This window comes from Coloeus monedula (assembly GCF_965178545.1).
Source record: "Coloeus monedula genome assembly, chromosome: 5".
In the NCBI taxonomy this organism is placed as follows: domain Eukaryota; kingdom Metazoa; phylum Chordata; class Aves; order Passeriformes; family Corvidae; genus Coloeus; species Coloeus monedula.
The window spans coordinates 56,975,676-56,994,424 of record NC_138785.1 but is presented as its reverse complement, the minus strand read 5'-3'; the positions used below and the strand labels follow the sequence as shown (position 1 = coordinate 56,994,424).

General features: G+C 38.3%; 1 protein-coding gene across 2 annotated transcripts in view; it reads right to left on the bottom strand.

The window, feature by feature from the left end:
* Nucleotides 1-18,749, bottom strand: part of CCDC149 (coiled-coil domain containing 149) — a 52,160-nt gene that overhangs the window by 20,600 nt on the left and 12,811 nt on the right. For both annotated transcript variants that reach the window (XM_082281414.1, XM_082281415.1), the window contains exons 4-8: nucleotides 11,135-11,242; nucleotides 5,554-5,670; nucleotides 4,025-4,197; nucleotides 2,485-2,557; nucleotides 1,116-1,200 (exon numbers count right to left, since the gene is read on the bottom strand). In XM_082281414.1, coding sequence (XP_082137540.1) covers nucleotides 1,116-1,200; nucleotides 2,485-2,557; nucleotides 4,025-4,197; nucleotides 5,554-5,670; nucleotides 11,135-11,242 — 556 coding nt within the window. The remainder of the gene's footprint in view (nucleotides 1-1,115; nucleotides 1,201-2,484; nucleotides 2,558-4,024; nucleotides 4,198-5,553; nucleotides 5,671-11,134; nucleotides 11,243-18,749) is intronic.

The window sequence follows — 18,749 nt, the reverse complement described above, 5'->3', positions numbered from 1 at the left end:
TTAACAAACAAATCCAAAATACCAGAACTGTAATCTCTAGCTGGCATAAAGATGGAGGCTTTCCAAGCTGATTGTTATTCCACAGTAATAGCCAGAACAAGTCTAGGCAGATACATCTTATATTAACTTGATTCTTCTTTTGGAAAATTCTTTGTGCTCAGAAGGATACAAAATCATTCTTCTACAGGCCTAAAAATTGGTAAAAACTGGTCATTAAAACCAAAGCCTCCAAGGAATATTTTATATTGATTTTTAGAACCATTATATCCTTCAGGTTATTTAAGACTGATGTGAAAATACAGTCACCCATGAACTCTTCCTCTGCAACTTAGAGTCTGTACCTTTCAGCCAAATTAGGAAGTTCACTAGTATCATTAAAATTTGTAACTAGAACCTGGCTCTGCTTCTTTAAATATATATAGATAGATATGTACATGTATGCAAGTACATGGAGAAGAGGGTAAAAGAGAAATCAAAACCAGAAAAATTAATTTCAACTTACCATGACACTTACTACTGATCTCACGTGCGTGTATGAATATACCTACATTTAAACAGTAGGGTGGCAAGGTATACTGTTTGCTTCAAAGAATTTTCTCATTCCCTTTCTTTCCTAATCTTGATATTTTCTTTGAAATGGGGAAGAGAGATTATTCCATTTTGCTACCCATGAAGAAACATGGGACACAAAGATTTCTTGTAAAACATCTGAATGTAAAAGCTTCCAAGAACAGTAGCAGAAAACCTAGTGCCCCTCCTCCACCACCCAGTCTATTTTTCATTGGAATGTGAATTGTGACTGCCATTGTTAGCAGAGCAAAGAGATGAATAAAGAAGTGATTTGTCAGGGTCTAGAGAGTAAGGAAGTATTTGATAAAACTAATGGGGGAGAGAATGAATGGCAAAGGAATTAACAAAAGAAGAAGCAGTAATCCAGAGGCAACTTTTATATTGTCAAGTCAACTGAGAAGAAGACAGAATTAGTATATAATAATGAACAGGGAAAGAGAAGAGAGCTTTTGGTTTGGTTGGTAAGGAAAGGGTTACTGAAATTAAGATGTTAGATGAAAAGAATTAAATGAGATATGCAACACCATGCTGCATTTGTGCAATACCTTGCTTTGCAGAAAGGACTCCAGTCAGAGCACTGCTACTGGATCTACTATGAGTCTTTGAATTTTTTCGTCTCTCTAGTGCATTCTAGGGAAACAACAAATATCTTATTTAGAAAAACAGTAGCCAACAAATCCTGTCATTAGGAGGAAAGAATCTGGAACATTAGGAGAAAGAATCTGCAGAGCAACTCTGCAGGGCCTGGACCTTACACCCATAGTAAACTACAGGATGTAACTCTCCTAGATTATTATTCTCCAGCCTAAAGTCTTTGCAATGTTACAAAGACTCATCTGTCTCATCGCAATCACCTTACTCCCACCCACTACCCCAAAAGCATATTTAAGACTTGCCTATTTTTTAATAATCTTCTGACTGCCAGTAAAGATACTGCAGTATCCTGCAGACAACATCTGTTGGAAACAAACTTTTCCCAGCATTTCTTTGGATAGGTTTCAGAGGGAAAGTTCCAACTCCTCTATCAGAGTTTCTAGCAGCCCTTTTAGTAACAAATACTGACTTTCAGGAATTAGATGCAGAATGATCCTGCTACAGAAGTTCACCTCTTTCAATTACAGTTCTGTGAAACCCACCAGACCACCAAGATGCTCAGTTCTCACCACTAAACTAACTCACACTCCAAGAGACCCAAGCTGCAAGCAGGAACAGACACTGAAATGAAGTTGGTACTTTGACGAGCTTTGCTCATGCACAAAAAACAATCAGTGCTGTGACTACTTTATAGCGACCTAAATGAAGAAGTCCTATTGACAATCCTAAAATTACTCTCCTCATGGTCTGACAAGCAGCCCTCCCCTCCCACTTCCCAAAATCACTTGCAGAAAGAAATAAGAGTGCACCGTTTCTGGGGAGGGCAAATATCAGTCCTGAAGGTTTCATGTAAAACATAACTCAGGAATACCTTAACTCAGGAATGGAAGAACAATGAAAGCTTAGTGATCATTAAGCTACATGAAGAAATAGCACAGCCTCCAGAGAACAGGGAGACAAGATCTTTTTGTGACAGCAGCACAGCTGCAGTCATTCACCACTGCACGATCTGCTACTTTTCACCTAAAAGCTGTCTGGAAGGCTGATCACCTGCCCCCCATCAGGATGACGGTTCCCCCATAGAACTTAAGAAAGGTATTTCATTAATTTTTCAAAATACTCGTAACAGGTATCCCTCAGCTAAGAAGCCTAGGAAGAATGGGCATGCAATATGTAAACAATCTAATATTGTCAGAATGTCAATGGTGGATTTTTCTTGAAAGAAAAAATTTGTTCTTTAAACACATTTAACATGAAAATGAACAGTAACTTTCATGAACAAAGAAGCACAGTTTAGATGATACACTGAGAGGATCTTACCTTATATTTAGTAATACTAGACTTCAGAAGGTTGACTTCCTCTTGAAGTTGTTTTAATCTCTCTTGAAGATACCTGAAAAAGAAATGTAATCCTTTACTTCATGTTACCTTCAAGTACTGCCTCAAGCGGTCTTCTTTACTATTTGGCATGTCCTCTCTTTGAACTACTGAGAGTTCCTTTCCCTCTGCAGCTCTGTGAGGGATGAAACAACAAAATTTTAACTGCTCTTGACCCCATAAAACTTTAAGTAGGGAAACAAATTGCATCAGAACAGGAGGCTGCCCTCCTGTTAGATTTGTCAAGCATGCTGCACAACTATTTTGTATTGGTCGTCTGGTTTCTGGGGAAGAAAGCTAAAAGGATATATTTATGTCTAGAGGAAATAGGAAGCATTTACGCGTGTCCTCTGTACTTGAAGGTCTGTGAGATGGACACATGAAGATTTGTATATATGTCAACACAAGACTCAACTATGCAGAACTTTTGCATTGCAATATCCATCACTTACTTGGCACTTCTCATTAGCAATCACAAAGTAGAAAATTTAACAGTATAGTTGAAAAATGATATACAGTTAAATGAAACAGTACAGTTCTTCCTAATGGAGTTTATGCACTTGAATGAGGCAGTTATTTCCAAATAGGAAAATACCTTTTTTATGTATAAAGGGTTTATAAAATATCCTTTTTCATGTAGTACAACTGCAGCTGTATTAGGGTTTGTGACAATTTAATTATTTCACAGGAAAAATTCACATCATTGTCGGGGAGCAGGGGCTTAAACTGATACAGAACTCTAAAGGCCCACAAAACACAAAGAAACCCTGAAGTTGCTGGGAAGAAGTAATGCCTTTGGTATTACACTTTCTTGCCTGAAGCATAAGTTTTTGTAAATGGATAGTGTGTTTCAAGTTCTATTTCACTTGAAGGTAATTGTTGACATTAAGGGAGATACCTGCTATGGCCCTATCAGTGACTCCTCTCTGTCATCCTTAGTGGAGACCATAAAACACATTCTTTTTCCAAGAAACCAGCAAGAATATCCACATGGGTGATTTCACCAGCAACTTTAGTTGGCAAATCACGCCATGCTGACAACCTCTCCCTGTGGAGAAAATTATGTCTGAAACTGTTAACTCAGGGTACTCAAAGTCCCTGTTTCCAATTTGAGATTAGTCCAAGACAGCTCTCTGGGAGTTTCTGAATACACACATTTTTAATATTCCTGCTTCTGGTGCCATACAGTGATGGGAATAAAAAGGTCTTCACTTCTCTTCCTTCTCCTTGTTTATCTTGATTTGGGAACATCACTGACATCTCTGTAGCCAAATACAACACTGGTAATTTCCTGCACCCTAGCTTTCTCAATATTATTTAATGCTTAGTTACAGTATAAACAAAACGGACAAAACAAATTACCGAAATCTCTTAGCTTTTATTCTTGGATATATTTCCTTTAAAGTTTTGTTGTGACAGACTTCCTGATACTCCTATTACAACACCACACTGGTTTTTTTTAGGGAAACAGTAATGCACTCACCTGTTCTCCATACACAGAGCATCTATGTCGATGATACGGTTTTCATGCCCTCCTAAGACATGATTCAACTCTTGGTTTAGTCTGTCAGACTTATCTTGGTAAACAGAGCGTTCCTCTTTCACATCCTGTAACTCATCCAGTGCAGCCTGAAGATCATATCTCAGAGTCTCAATCTGAGAAGAAAGGAGAGTTGTATCAGTACAAGTTTAAACAAGAGCTACCATAGCACCCAGCCTGAAAACAGTAACAAGCACATGTTTGAACAGTATTGATTTTGGACAGTTAAAAGTCTTTTCAAAGCTCATAACCGCAGGTATTTTTACTCAATTTTGGTAATATTTCATTAATTTGGAGTTAAGTAACTTTACCAGTTAGATTTGTTTGACAAAATTTCTAGAAAACAACTAAAATGTAACAGCAAAAGAAACCTACTGTAATTCTGCTGCAAACATATTAAGGTGGTTTTATCATACAATTTCTAGGACTCCAAGAATTAAGTCAACTGAATAAGAACTTCTCAAAAAGCCTGTAAGTGGGAATTGATATTAATCATGGAACTTGAGTAATGAAGTTCCACAGAATAAGAACTGAAAAAGTGCAAAATAAGCCAACACAGAAGCAACAGGATGAGCTTTGCTATTAAGCAAAAGAGTGAAGAAGTCCAGTGTGAAAGATACTCAAGGACAAAGAGCTTCAAACTTCCAAGGAGATCAAACTGAGTTTGAGAAAAGTCTGCAGTGACAGACTCCACACACACCCCAGAAAACATGGATAAGGCAGGAAGGGCAACAGACCACCATTTAAAAGAGGCCAGGTGATGAACAGAAAGAACACAAGCTTGGGAACAGAGTTAGCAGAGAGGATCACACTGGAAGAACTCCAACAGCCTTTCTGGTAAAGTACAGTGGTGCTGCAATTGAAGGAAGACTTAAAAACCAGAAATACACACCTCTCATGTATCACAGAATGGTTCATTCAGGTTGGAACTGACACGGGTAGGAATCAGTGTGGGAAAAACTGAGAACACACACCCGCAAAACTGTCCAGAAATTTATGTATCAGTATTAGGGAGAAAGTCTGATGCTTCATGGTAAAGAGCACTTATAACAGACTTGAGGAAGGGGAAATAGGTCTGATGTGAGAATTTTTCAGAAGAGGAGAAGAAATAGCTTGGAGGCAGGAGGAAGAGGACACTAACAATGCTTCTACAGAAAATTTGATTCAGAGGGTATCTTTAGGAGGTACATCAGCCACTGTACACCATGTTGAATACTTGTAACAGCCTTCACTAAAGAGTACCTTTCATTGACATTCACTGATAATATTCAATTGTCACAAGTTGTTGCTGGACATTAAAAAGAAAAGGAGAATCAATAATCTAGAGGAGAAATTCCTGAGATTAGGAATTCATTCTAATCACTACTTCCAATGTCAATCAGCTACCAGCCCTTCAAACAGAACAGAAGTTACTTACTTACTACTACAATAGCTCTGTAAAACATGACACTATATGCCCATTTAATTATTACCTGTTCTCGAGCCTTCTCCAACTGTTGAACAAGGTCCTCCCGTTCATGTGCTGCAAAGTGGCGAGCCCCAACTTCATCATCTCCCAGTCTTTGCTTTGCTATGGTCATTCGAAGGAGCTGCCATGACAAAAACAGAATTCAATAAGCAAGAGAACACAGGCTGTAGCAGCAGAGTACATCTGTATTAGAAAGAGTAAAGCTGTCATAGATTTCAGCTCTTCCAGGCCAGACAGCTGGTATTATTTAAACCAGAGGGAGTCTTCTGAGCTGAGGGTTCAATCCTGTTCTAAGTGAAAAAAACCAGTTGAACAGTCAAAGCATCCACAGCAATTGAATCAGACCCTGCAGCAACAGTCACCAGAGCATACAAATGATGAAAGATCAAGACGACAGACATGGTCAATGTTTTTTAGGAGTGACAGGAACTAATTTCACTCAGACTAAAACTAGAGAATTATCAGAAAACCTTTTTGTCAATATGTAAATATTAAAATTCTCTGCAGCAGAGAACTCTTCCTAGTTAATAAAAAGGAATGAAGTGGCTTGTCCAGCTTAATTTTACTGACACTACTTAAAACCCCCCCATGCTACATCAGTGCAGAATTTGTATTAACAGCTGCTAATACATTTGCTTATGCATTATTTTTTCAGTCTACTCACAAAAGCTAATTCATGTCAAAACCAAAGAAATGGGCCAACAACAGAAATACTCAGCCAAAATGCTCAGGCAGCTAAAGAACTCCTGAGCTTGTGATTGCTGAAAACAGTCTGACTTGAATTAATACACATTTACATTCAATATCCAAAGCAAAAAGCAACAACCTTTCAAGGACCATGGAGTATTAAGTACCAATCTATAATGCATTCAGCATTTACAGTTGTTTATACTCAGTACAACTGGGCCTCATCTTTAGGAGCTCCAGAGACCAGGGAAACCCACCACAATAACCAGCCTGACTTTCCTGTATCTTTGACTGCACCAAGGAATTAATGTACATTATTATACTGCAGAGTTAGGAAAAAAAAAAAAATCAATCTTCTGAAGTAGAAGACTGTACATTAAAATCTATCTTTGGTATTTATGGGATGCCTGTCACCATAGCTACAATGTGCCAGTTAAAATCCTGCTGATGCAAGACAGACTACCAAAATCATCCTCCCCACTTATTTCAGCTCCAGTTCAGTGCAAGTCACTGAAGCTAGTACAATGTGTGCTGATAAGAAGTTCACTTGTTCAGGGGAAGCTGTGGCTGCAAAAGCAACTGGTTTTGGCAAACTACATTTCCCTATCCCCACAGGGAAAGTGCAAACCACTGCACAGTTAGTACGGCTGAGTGGAAACTAAGAGATATAACTCCTATTAATTTCTTTATCAAAACAAGTAAGTCAAAAAGGCAACTAGCAAATCCTAGAATGGCTTCATAGCTATTGGATTTTTTTAAAATGCTAAAGTGCTGATGAACAAAAGATGGTCATGTCATTTAACTCAGATTAATTTAATTTCTAGAATCTCTCTCTAGTGACAAAGACCAAACAAAACAAATGTAATAACATTTTGACGTTTCAATCTTGTTCAAAAAAAACTGGAAATGGAAAGAGGCATCACACTTTATTAATGCTTCCAATGCCTGCAGCAGAGCAAAACTTCTGCATAACGCTTGGCACAAGGCTGGGAACGGGACCAAAGCTGTCACCTGTGCACTATGACCAACTCTCCTCCAGCCCAGGAGGGGGTGAGGCATAAGATATAACTGCAAGCAATTATAACTTGCAAGGTCAAACAGTCTGTCAATAAAAGGAGAACTCTTTATTTACTACTAATTTTGAGGGAAAAAAAACCCCAAAACCCTGAAGAGTCTTATGAAAAGAATGCTTCAGAAATCCAAATTCATCCAGTAAAAGCAGCATTATTAACATACACAAAATACAGTAAAATACCAATCCATAAAACAACAGAGTGCTTCTTCCAGACAGTTGGCCAATCAGAGAGTTGACAGGGCAGAACAGGCCAAGTCGTTTAATTCTGCATTGTGAATGTCTCATGAGGCAGCACCACCTGCTATAAAATTCTTCCCCGAAAATGCTGTGACCCAAAGAGACATTGTTATGCCAGAGGTTTAACGGTTTATCTTACATATTAGTGCTTTGTTATAAACTTTATACACTTGCCCTCTAGATGCTGTATTTTTGTTTCTGTCATTCAGAAATCACTAAGGAAAAGACCACTCAAATTCATTTTGCATCTAGAGAATAGGTTAACACTACTCCTCAGAATTCTGTGGACAGCATTCACAGCTGAATGGATTTAAACTAATGGCACCTCACCAGAGAAAACTCCTGTTTGTCAAGAACCCATAAATTGTTAACCAAAACAATCCAGTGCTGCAAGCACTGTCTTTTTATTTTAATATCACAGCTTTTTCCTGTATCACTTTCAGCTAAGATAATTATTTACAAAGTAGCAACAGTGTATCAGCCCCACAATGCCTAAAAACAGCATCACTGGGATAGCTGCTGTGCAGGCTGGGAGTTCATAGACAATGCCTGCACCAAAGCTGGACACTCCTGATTATCAATAAAACACACAGAAGGAAAAGGGAAACAAGCACAACCAATTCTTCATGGAAGGCAGAAAACATCATATTCAGCCACAGTCACAGCAACTGCCTTCACATATTATCTACAAAATCTTAAAATGTGGACCAGAACTATGCAAATATGCTACCTGAAGTCCCAGCTCTGCCAAAACACACATGCCACATTTAACACTTCTCCCTGTTGCTGCATGAATGATTGTCTGCCTGGCAATAAGGAACCGACAGTAACACTGCAGCCATTGTTCCCCATGCACCTTCCTCTCGCTCAGCACTTCTCTTGGCAGCTTACAAAAGCAATTCTTTGCGTGGGTAGGGGTTCAGGTGAAGGCAACTGAGTCATCTTGTCTTGCAGAAGTCTCCAGTTTGTCTCAAGCTTTCCATTTTTACCCTTTTACATGAGAGAATTAGATTTCTTAACTATATCCTTCTATGTTTTAGTAATTGTTTCCAAGCATTGCTGCCAAAACATTAGGAAGGAAAAAGATTTACAAGTAACTACCATAAACATAGAAGAGTTTTCATGTATCAGAACTTGTGAGACTGTGATCAATCATAAAAATAAATAGCCTTAGATATCTGTTGCTGGAATGCTCCAGTCTAACTACTGCTGTATTTTTCAAACTGCAGCAACAAATCCTTCCAGAGACTGTATGAAGAAGTTTTATTATTTGTGCCAACAAAATTCTACTTGAAATGAGAGGAAAAAATTATTCCAGTTAAACCAAATGCAAGTAATTTGTTATTGCCTAACTGATGATATGTTTAACATGATTTCAACAAGTAAAACATCTCCAGTTCAAGGTCTTCTTGCTAATCCAAGTGACTTTATCCTACTTGTAGCAAACATTAAAATGGTGAAAAACAAGTCAAGCCATCAAAACACTTCTTTATCAATAGAGCTAATGTGTGATATTTAAAGAGATTTTTTTTTTCTTTTTTAGTCCTGCAAAGCTCTTGCCACTCAGTGACAAAGCCTGCATGAGTCACCCCTGCTCAGACACAGGCAGAATTGTTCATCCGTAAGCAGCTTCACTTGCTGCAAAAGCAGCTGTTTGTTCATCTCTTGCCAGAAGTAAGGCTGATGTAGACCAGCTGGGCAGGATGCCCTCCCTCACTTTGGAAAAAGCAGTGAGAAGAATGCAGGGAAAAAATGTAAGAACAAGCAAATTATTTCAGTTTTTTGTTTTGTATATATCATGCATTGTCTGGACTCCAGTGCCTGAGGTAGCCCAGCTGCCAGTACAGGAGAACTGATGAGCAGAAGAGAATGGCTTTGTGAACAAGCCTAGACTTTTATCACTGAAGCTTGTAGGGAGAGAAATCTGACACAGGAAGAGAGTGCTAAATCCCTCAGAGAGATGGCAATGCTTTTTTAGGCACTTTGAAAACCAGCAACCTGACTCTAAAATAAGCTCTATTTCTCATTTACTAGGAAAGTGAAGAATGTGTTCCAAAAATGAAAATCCTAGTCTAAATTAAACCATGTCTGATGCAGCTCTTTCCTCCCACTTTTTACTTAGTGATGCACTATTTTGCACCTTTCGGAGAGAGGCACACTGGGCAGAATAACTCCTTTTGTACTTTTCCGTTCATTTTGAGGAGCACATATTTAAATTCATGCTGAGGTGTCACGAAGATGACCAGTTAATACCAAGTTAACCCACAAAGGTGAACCTGAACAGTGCCAATTCAAGCACAAAGAAGTAGGCTCTGTGTTACCAAGATCATATATTATCATAAGCAACTAGAATAGGTACATGACCTTGATATTTAAATGTGTTGTGGTTTTACTACCCTTGTTTTCTGTTTGTACTTACAAATCCTTGCTATCTGTTCAGGACTGGCTTGGAAAAGGCTGTATGGCATAATATTGGTACTGGAGAACTGCAAGGCACTGACTTCTACACTGTAATATAGCTCAAACAGAAATGCAAATGAAAATGAACAGTGGGAAACCTGGTCTTTGAAGACTTGAGCAAGTTATGCTGAATGCTATGAATACTACAAATTCAGGTTTCACTTGACCCTTTCCCAGCTCTCTGAACACCTTCAAGGGAGGTCTTTGTGACGAACAGTGAAAAAACCTGCATTATCACAATATACTTATGTTTAAAAGAAAATAAATAAAATAAACTTAACTTGAAAGAAACAAACCCCATCCGAATAATTAAAAGCCATGTCATTTTTATTCACATTTTAAAATCCCATCATTTTAAAACTGCAGTTGAGGGAGGGAAGTTATCATTATTTGTTTCAATTTTTTACTTTGTTAACCACCTCGACTCTCCAATTCAACCTCTCACTAGTTTGATCTCTGAATGTACTTTTGCATAAAGCTCCAGCTGTGAATGTTACACACATTTGGCTTGAGTTTAAATATTTCAATTAATGGAGACAACAGGAGTTTGATTAATACCAAATGGCAGATTTTGAGCAATGTTCCATATAACTTGCTAAATTTAGCAATGAAATAAATTGGTTATGTAAGGGTAATGGGATGAGGGTTTAATACAAAGCTCACTATACACATTTCTGATCAACTACTCCATATTTTTTAAGGAAAAATTATGCTCCTCCAACATCTACTAAAGTTTTGCTTTTCAGTGCAAAACCCTAAAAATTATCACATGAAGAAGACATGCTTATCTGTACTTATTTATTTGTAAGAGGAAATACCACTAATAAAATATGGGTTTTTTTTAAAAAAGAAAGGAACATAGAAAGTCTGAGAGCATTAAAGCAAGGCTAAATACAAAATAGATAGTTAAGGACATCAGAGCAAAAGCAGCATACAAAAATATATAATAAGCTGCACTTACTGGTATCCTTTACAGCTTCTGTAGTTCTACTGTTCTATGCATTTATTGCAATTAAAGTATTCTAGAAGTTCTTTAAGCCATTATTTTAGTTGTTTTCTTAAGAAGTAATGCAAAACTCTAGCCCAGTTTACACATTCCATGCAATTTACTGGCAGTCTGTAATACCTTATTGTCCCCTTGTACTTCTCCCAGTCTCTGTTGGAGCTCTCCAATCTCTTCTCCAAGATGTTTATTTCGATCTTGAGCCTCACTCAGCAGTTGAGCAAGATTTGCCTAGAAAAGGAGTAAATATCAGCCAGAAGTCAGTGTCTGTGGAGAGAAATGTAAGTAGTGATTGAAAAGAAACCCTTGAATTACTCCTTATCTGCCAACGATCTTTACTTTTATTGTTGGTGGTACCCAGACTTCATGCTTCATTAGAGAGATAACAAGAAAAGTCACCTGAGTTCCTTTATCTTTCACAGTAGAAAATACATACAGCACGTGTGCATACAGACTCCTAGAAAAGCACACAAACCCCAAACAAGACAAAGTGAAAACATCTACACTAGTTCCAGTATCGTGGCTGGTGGGAAGAATTAAGTTCAGAATACTTTGACAATATTTATAGAAAGCTGCCAAAATAATAGTTTTAAACTTGCATATAACTAGCCAAAAGGCACAGCTGAGAAATAATTATGATACAATTAAAGTCCTTAATAGTGTTTAGAGCAGATTTCCAGCCAGTAAAGAGGTCGTCAGCCAAAGTCCATGTCCCCATATGGAGCTCTACCATGGATATCTACTAGCACAAAACTTCAAACATGACCTGATTTGTGTTGTTAGGTATCACCTAGATTCTGGAAAAATTGAGGTGAAAGCTTGAGTTTAAAACCAAACCACTCCATTCCCCACTCAATAATCCACATCAAAAGTAGTCATTCACATTAACCTGCTAAATTAGCAGGGCAAGTAGTCTGGTCTATAATCTTACAATTAAATTCCATCCGCTTGAACACTAACCAAAAAATAAATGCAATCTCCTCTTTTTCTATATATGCTATCTGAAAATGAGCAAATACTACAGGCAAATTTATTCCATTTTTACCTTAAAAATGTCCCATGAATACACAAACATTGACTCAACACAGGAAAAGCCTACCAGTGTCAGCTTTCCTAAGAGAGTTAGAATCACAGTGACTAAGGTGCAGCCTTTCAAGACATTGCCTGTGGACAGCTCGGTGTGTCATCCATTGTCATAAATCTCAAGAGTATGAAAAGAAATGAAAAAAGAATTTTTGGATCTTCTAAACATGACTTAGTAAAGCCTCATGAGTCAGTATCTCTGAGCCACGCTTACACATACTCCCTGGATTTGAGGCCAATGCATCAACTGACTGTAATTCATCAAGTCACTGTTCCTAGTTCTCTCTTGGTATTTTAGGTTTAGTTTCTCTACTTGCTGTGCTTCTTTTTCAACTCCCCCATTTCTCTATTCTGACATCTCTCTTTTTCAATCTCTTTTACCCAGTGATTCTACTACCACTTGAGTCTCATAGGATGTTTTCATTAATTTTATCTTTACAACTCATACACTATCAAACCAACACGGTATCTGATAGCCATTACTGCAATCTTGCTCCTTGTTCACTAACAACTGCCATTTCTACATGTCCTGCTTTGCATTTAAGAGAACTATTAAGAGAAATATATAAATGTGAATAGTAACATGAACATAGCTATGCATGCATACAACCATTTGCAGCATTAGACTATTAAGCAACCATCAACTAGAACTTTTGTACATTACTATTGAAGAAGGTAACTCCAAATTCCAATTGCTCTTAATTAGCAATAACTTTGAACTTTTAAACAGGAAAAATAACTCGAGAAACTGACAACATCCTACTTGATGAACACAAAGCCTAAGTCACTGCTACGCCTTCTGTATTTCTGATGCTTTGAGACCAAAATTTCAGAAGAAAGCAAGGTATATTTCACACAGTTTTGGAAGAGATTAAAGCATTTTTTAAACTACTGACAAACCTGAAGACTGCAAATAAATAATTTGGGGGAAGAGTGTAATAGCAAAAGAACCCTGTAAGTAGCCAATTACAGGACTAAAATTAAGCTGCTTCTAATTTTATTTTCAAGACAACAACCATTCAAGTAATGCAAAAGACTCCTCATCTATGCTTTGGTGGACTGATTTTTTTTTTCCCTACATCTTAAACAAATAGTGTAATAGTCATTCACATAATGAATGAACCAAGGAGCTTCAGAACACATTCAATCAATGGTTTTGAGAAGTACTTCTAAATGGCTGTTTAAAAGAAGGAAAACAAAGAATCCATGTTTGCAGGAAATTGTATTTAAACTGAAATATCTGTGGCTACTGTTTAGATGCAATTTTAAATTTTGTTTTACAGAAAGTTGACTTTCAATAAAGCCTGCGTTAGTTAAAAGGAACATGATTTGCACAAATCTCTCTGAAGCACCTCTATTTATAAAGTTCCTTTTTATGATGAATTGGAACAACTCCTAACACTGCAATAGCACATGTAATTTCAACACCTGGAAAGAACTCAATTTCACTAATCAGTGTTTACAACCATAACACCAGGATTTCAGCAGTCTGTAGTTAAAACCTGGCTCCCAGTAGTGGCAGGAAAGGCATTATTACCATGCCTATACTAAATCTTCCTGCTCAGATTTATTTCCTTTAAAACCATTTCTCTGGGATTGCAATTCTATGCTGAATTTTATTTGTCAGTCATATAAATGACTTAAAGTGACAAAAACCTTTATACTCATGACAGAGATATTGGAAGAAACTTGAAACAAAGAATTTTAGACACGAAAATAAACCAGCCTTGTTTGACCATGCCAAGAGCATTACAATGAGCTAAGTATAGATTCGCTCCTTACTGCAAGCCTTGTATTATACTTCTGTTAAACTAAAACAACCAAGCTATGTCACAGAAGTAATCTCCAGCAATTACTCATTTCCCTGGCTTAGCCACACAATGTATAATTTAGACTGTTACGAGTTTCAAAGGTCTTGGCAAGACCTTATTAAAGCTCATGGTTAAATGTGGACAGAAGGAGAAATATTTGAGTTTCAAAAGTGCTCTACTAGGCTTAAGGAGAGCCAGCCAAGAGGACACGTTGAATGACACCTGGACTTGCTACCATTTCTTTGGCATATAGAAGAAAACATACCATATGGTTGAAAGATGATAAAACTAACAATGGAGCACTGCCTTCGTGTACCTGCAAGCGTGTATTTTTCGAGGAAAGGGGAGAAATCTATGCAAGGGCAAAGGCAATTCATTTTTACATTTGGCAACTTCTTTTCAATATTCATAGAACAAACACAGAATTCACTCAGAAATCCAAGACAAGTTACTTCAACAGACAATAAAGCTCATATCATTTACCTGTGCAACAGAGAACAATGTGTGTAAATTAGCCAAATTCAGCTTCTCTAGATTCCACTTCTTCGACAGTTTCTTTTGATTTTAGGTGAAGCCTTAAGAAGACTTCTGAAACTGTGAAAGACTTTACTTCTTTCACTCACATTATACAGAACTAACTTTAAAGTACTAATGAAGACAGGTTTCTGAGCCATGAATAAAGAAGGGAGAGACGTAGAGGTCTATACCTTTCTGCTGCCTCATCTTGTCTTCCCTCCACAACAACCTACAGTAGTGGAAACTGTTTCTCCTACCCTCTCTCAATGCAACTGTTTCTAACACTAAATTACAAGTATTGCTTCAGCCCCATCTCTGTAACTGGCCATTATCAGAGAAGCTTCCAGAGCTCTATCCACATTCCGTTTCTGGCGGGTTCTCTGGAGCCTCTGCAGCATGACAAGCTATTTGTTTTATATGCATCTGTTATGGGAAGCCTGCATGTATCATAGACTCACAGAATAGCTGGAAGGGACTCATAAAGATCATCAAGTCCAACTCCGTCCACCTCACAGGACTACCCCAAAACAAAGCCATAGGACTAAGAGTGTTGTCCAGATATTGCCTGAACTCTGGCAGGCTGGGTGCTGCGGCCACTTCCCTGGAAAAGCCTGTTCAAGTGCCCAACCACCTTCTCAGTGGAGCATCATCTGAGCACAGTCTAAACCCCACTGAAGCCAGACATATGACACTGTCCCCATACTCCTTTTTCCTCTGACCAAATGCAAGTGCAACCACAGCCAACAATCCCATCAGAAGCTAAGACGAAAGGAGAAAAAGACAGACCTGAGAGTGCTGAGTGGGAAGTGCCTACCATTATTACATAAAGGAAAAAAAGCATGATCGATCAGAAGAGACCAGAGAGTGAAAGATTCAATGGGATGGGATCACAGTCCTCCTCCTTTTCCACTTAGGCCTTGTTAAAATTTGCAAGAACATTTTTTGGGACAGAAGGTGGAAAAGAACTTCACTTTTAGCTACAGATGAGTGTCAAAAAATACTGACAAAAATATCTATAAATACTTATTAATATAAGCCAGTAAATACCTGGCAGGCAGCAACAGATCTTTGCTCACTAGTGACCAATGGCCTGATGAGTAAAAAAAAAGTAATGTAACTCCAAATAGTCATCCCTGGCATCATGCACTACTCTTGAGTTTGGCTCCTCTAACAATTTTGCAAATGTAGCTACACATACACACTGTGTTATTTTTCTTCACAGCACTTTAAAAATGATGGATAGTAACAGCCTTTAATATAGCTCTCAATTCTCTTGCACATAAATCTTATCCGACACTTAAAAAAAAAAAAGAACTTTTTGCCCTTAGGGTACTACCTGAAAAAGTAATTTGGGAAGGGGGAAGAGAGGGAGACTTCCAACATACTTTTACAGTTTAAAAGTATTTTTAAATACAAACATTCCTATATTGCAATTTACAGTCTTTTATGTTTGTTCCAGCCACACCTTCAAACAGAGAAGAACACTGAATTATAGGGCTGACAGAAAAAAGTTTGATGAAACACTAAGCACACTTGATGGGTGTGACTGATCACAAATTTAAGTGCAGTTTCTCCTTCAACGCATTCACATGATTGCAATGGCTGAATTAATACAGAAAAACCTGTTTTACTTACCAACTACCACTGCTCATTCCCAAGATAGAAGAACTGATGATCTCCCTTAATACTAGCTGCTTTGCAATAAAATTCCAAAATTATTGTATTTTTCTCTTTAAGTTGAAAAAACAGAGAAGACTTTCAAAATTAGAGATCCTGGGTATGCAAAACAAAATACACTTAATATGGGTTGTATTTTCATGCAGAAAAACAACAGCAAAAATCAAAGCTTTGCCAAGCAGTCACTTGACATAAAACAGGAGAAGAAAATCCTCTCCTAAATATTCTGAGCTCCTAAAGACATCTTAAACTTTGAGATAATGCACAAAAAAATCAAAATTCCTTAAACATTTTGAGTATTGTAATTAATTGAAGGACTATTTATCGAGAGTACTCAGGTGCAGAGGTGTGCACAAGTGTCTCTCTATTCCATAAGGTAAGACACAGCAACCGGAGAAGAAGTTGTTGTACACAGCAGGCCTGAGGGACTATCACATCTATTATGATGAGCGTTTCTTCTTTCCTAGACTTCAGTGGTGGACTTGGCAGCATTAGGTTAATGGTTGGACTCGATGGTCTTACAGATCTCTTGCAATCTAAATGACTCTATGATTCTTTGTTAGAGCAAAACCTATTTGTTGAAGAAACAACTGTGTCACTTCACAAAGTATGACTCCTAGTGTGGCTAAAAAGTTCTAGGTTTTACATACTACCACCTGCTCTGAGCAATGGAATAGAAGATTTCAGTGTTCAGAAACAAAAATCTGTCTACTGGCTCTGTTCTTGGAGCAGGCACACTTTGAAATCCATGGGAGTATTGCTTTCTATGTGTTGCAAGGGCAAACAACGTCACTGTTTCCCAACTGCTACCTCAGGCTATGGAAGTCAAACACATGCACCTACAAACCAAAGCAAAGTGCACCGGTCTATGTTTGGCACATGCATAATGTTTTTCATCCTCAAACCCTTTGAAGAGAGGAAGAAATCACATTAATCTTCACAGCACCACTGTGAGATAATACAAAATTATTGCTTACCCTGTAGTGTATTTTATCTGCAGATTTTATTTCACAGGACTCTGAATGCAGCTTTTGCACCTTAGCACAAGGCTAGCAAAACTTCCTGAATTCACTCACTAACAAATAATAACCACATTAGTTATTATTTATGATGATGTCAAGAACAGTCATAAGGTAATCCCTGAAATTTGTTTCAGAAGTGAATTGTGATAGCTGAGTACATTGAGCTGGAAGCTGGAAGTGGAAAGGATCAAAATGGGTCCATTTGTGGTATGTCACAGCATAATTCTGTCTGGAACCTCTGGTCCTTCTGATGTTTTGCCTGCTCCAAAAAGTCATGCTCATGGACATATTCATTAGCAGGAGACAAGCTGTCTGTCCAACATCTCAGTGAGTGGGTATCATGCTGCTGCGATACCAATGACCCTCGAAGCAGTCAGAATCTTGGTTTGAATGAATCACCTTGGGATACGTATGGATAACTGTAACAGCATCAAGGGCCGTGACCTTCAGGTTCTCTGGGGGGACTTTTTGGCTGGTAGGAAGGATTAACCATCAAGCTGTTTCTGTACTAGGACTATGCCATCATTACATTATGGGACTCAGTATTGGACGCCTCAAAGATGGTTCTATGATCATGGGATCCTCTCTAAGGCTCAACAGCTGCTTGGAAGACACAAGATCCACTTGACTACATGAGGCAAAAGTATCTTTGCCAGTAGACTGGAGAACTTCAAAAGGAGAGCTTTACTCTTGAAATTATGTGGGAGGGAATGAGGAAGCTTAGGATAGGGTAGGCAAGCCAAGAGGCTGGGATGATGGGAAGAGACAGGACATAGCAATTCACAAAGCAACTGAGCTAAAGAGTAATTCCTTTGACCATAGGCAGGTAGAGAAGGAGGTTCCAATAGAACAGTCTTGAAGGAAAGCTCTCAAGCCTGTATCACAGAACCAGCACACTCGGAATCCACTCCGAGGTCTCTAACGCATGCAGCAGGGGGAATAAACAGGAGGAGTTTGAAGACTGTGCGCAGTTACAGGGTTACAATCTCTTTGGGATCATGGAGAATCAGTGGGATAGCTCACACAACTGGAGCGCTATGATGAAGGGATACTGGCTCCTTAGAAAGGACAGCAAGAAGGTGAGGAAGGGTCTTGCCCCCTCATCCTTTTTTGTGTGAGAGCACTCAAACACTGGAACAGGCTGCCCAGAGAGGCTGCAGACTTGCAGACAATCAACACCATGCTGAAAATTGTCCTGGGCAACCTGCTCTAGGTGGTCATGTTTGAGCAAGAAGACTGGACTAGTTGACCTCAAGAGCTGTGTTCCTACCTCAACTATTCTGTGGTCTTGTGATGTTCAGTTCCATTTAATTTGATTCCTTATACATTTAAGACACAAATCTAAGGCCTCACCAGTGACATATGCATTGCAGCTTTATTCTTGACATACAGCCCCAGTGCAAACCCATTATCTCCAACTGAGTGGTCTCACTGAGATCAAATTAAGCAAAGCATATTTAGGACTGTGGCTCAATACAGTCATTTTCCTAACCATGCATTTTACTTCATCTTTGTTTATTCAAAGGATCTCATTTGAATTAAAAGAACTTCCATTTCATATAGAAGGTCGAAGGATTCACTGATTTGTTATTCTAATAGCAAAGCTTCTCCCAAACTGAAGGTATACTG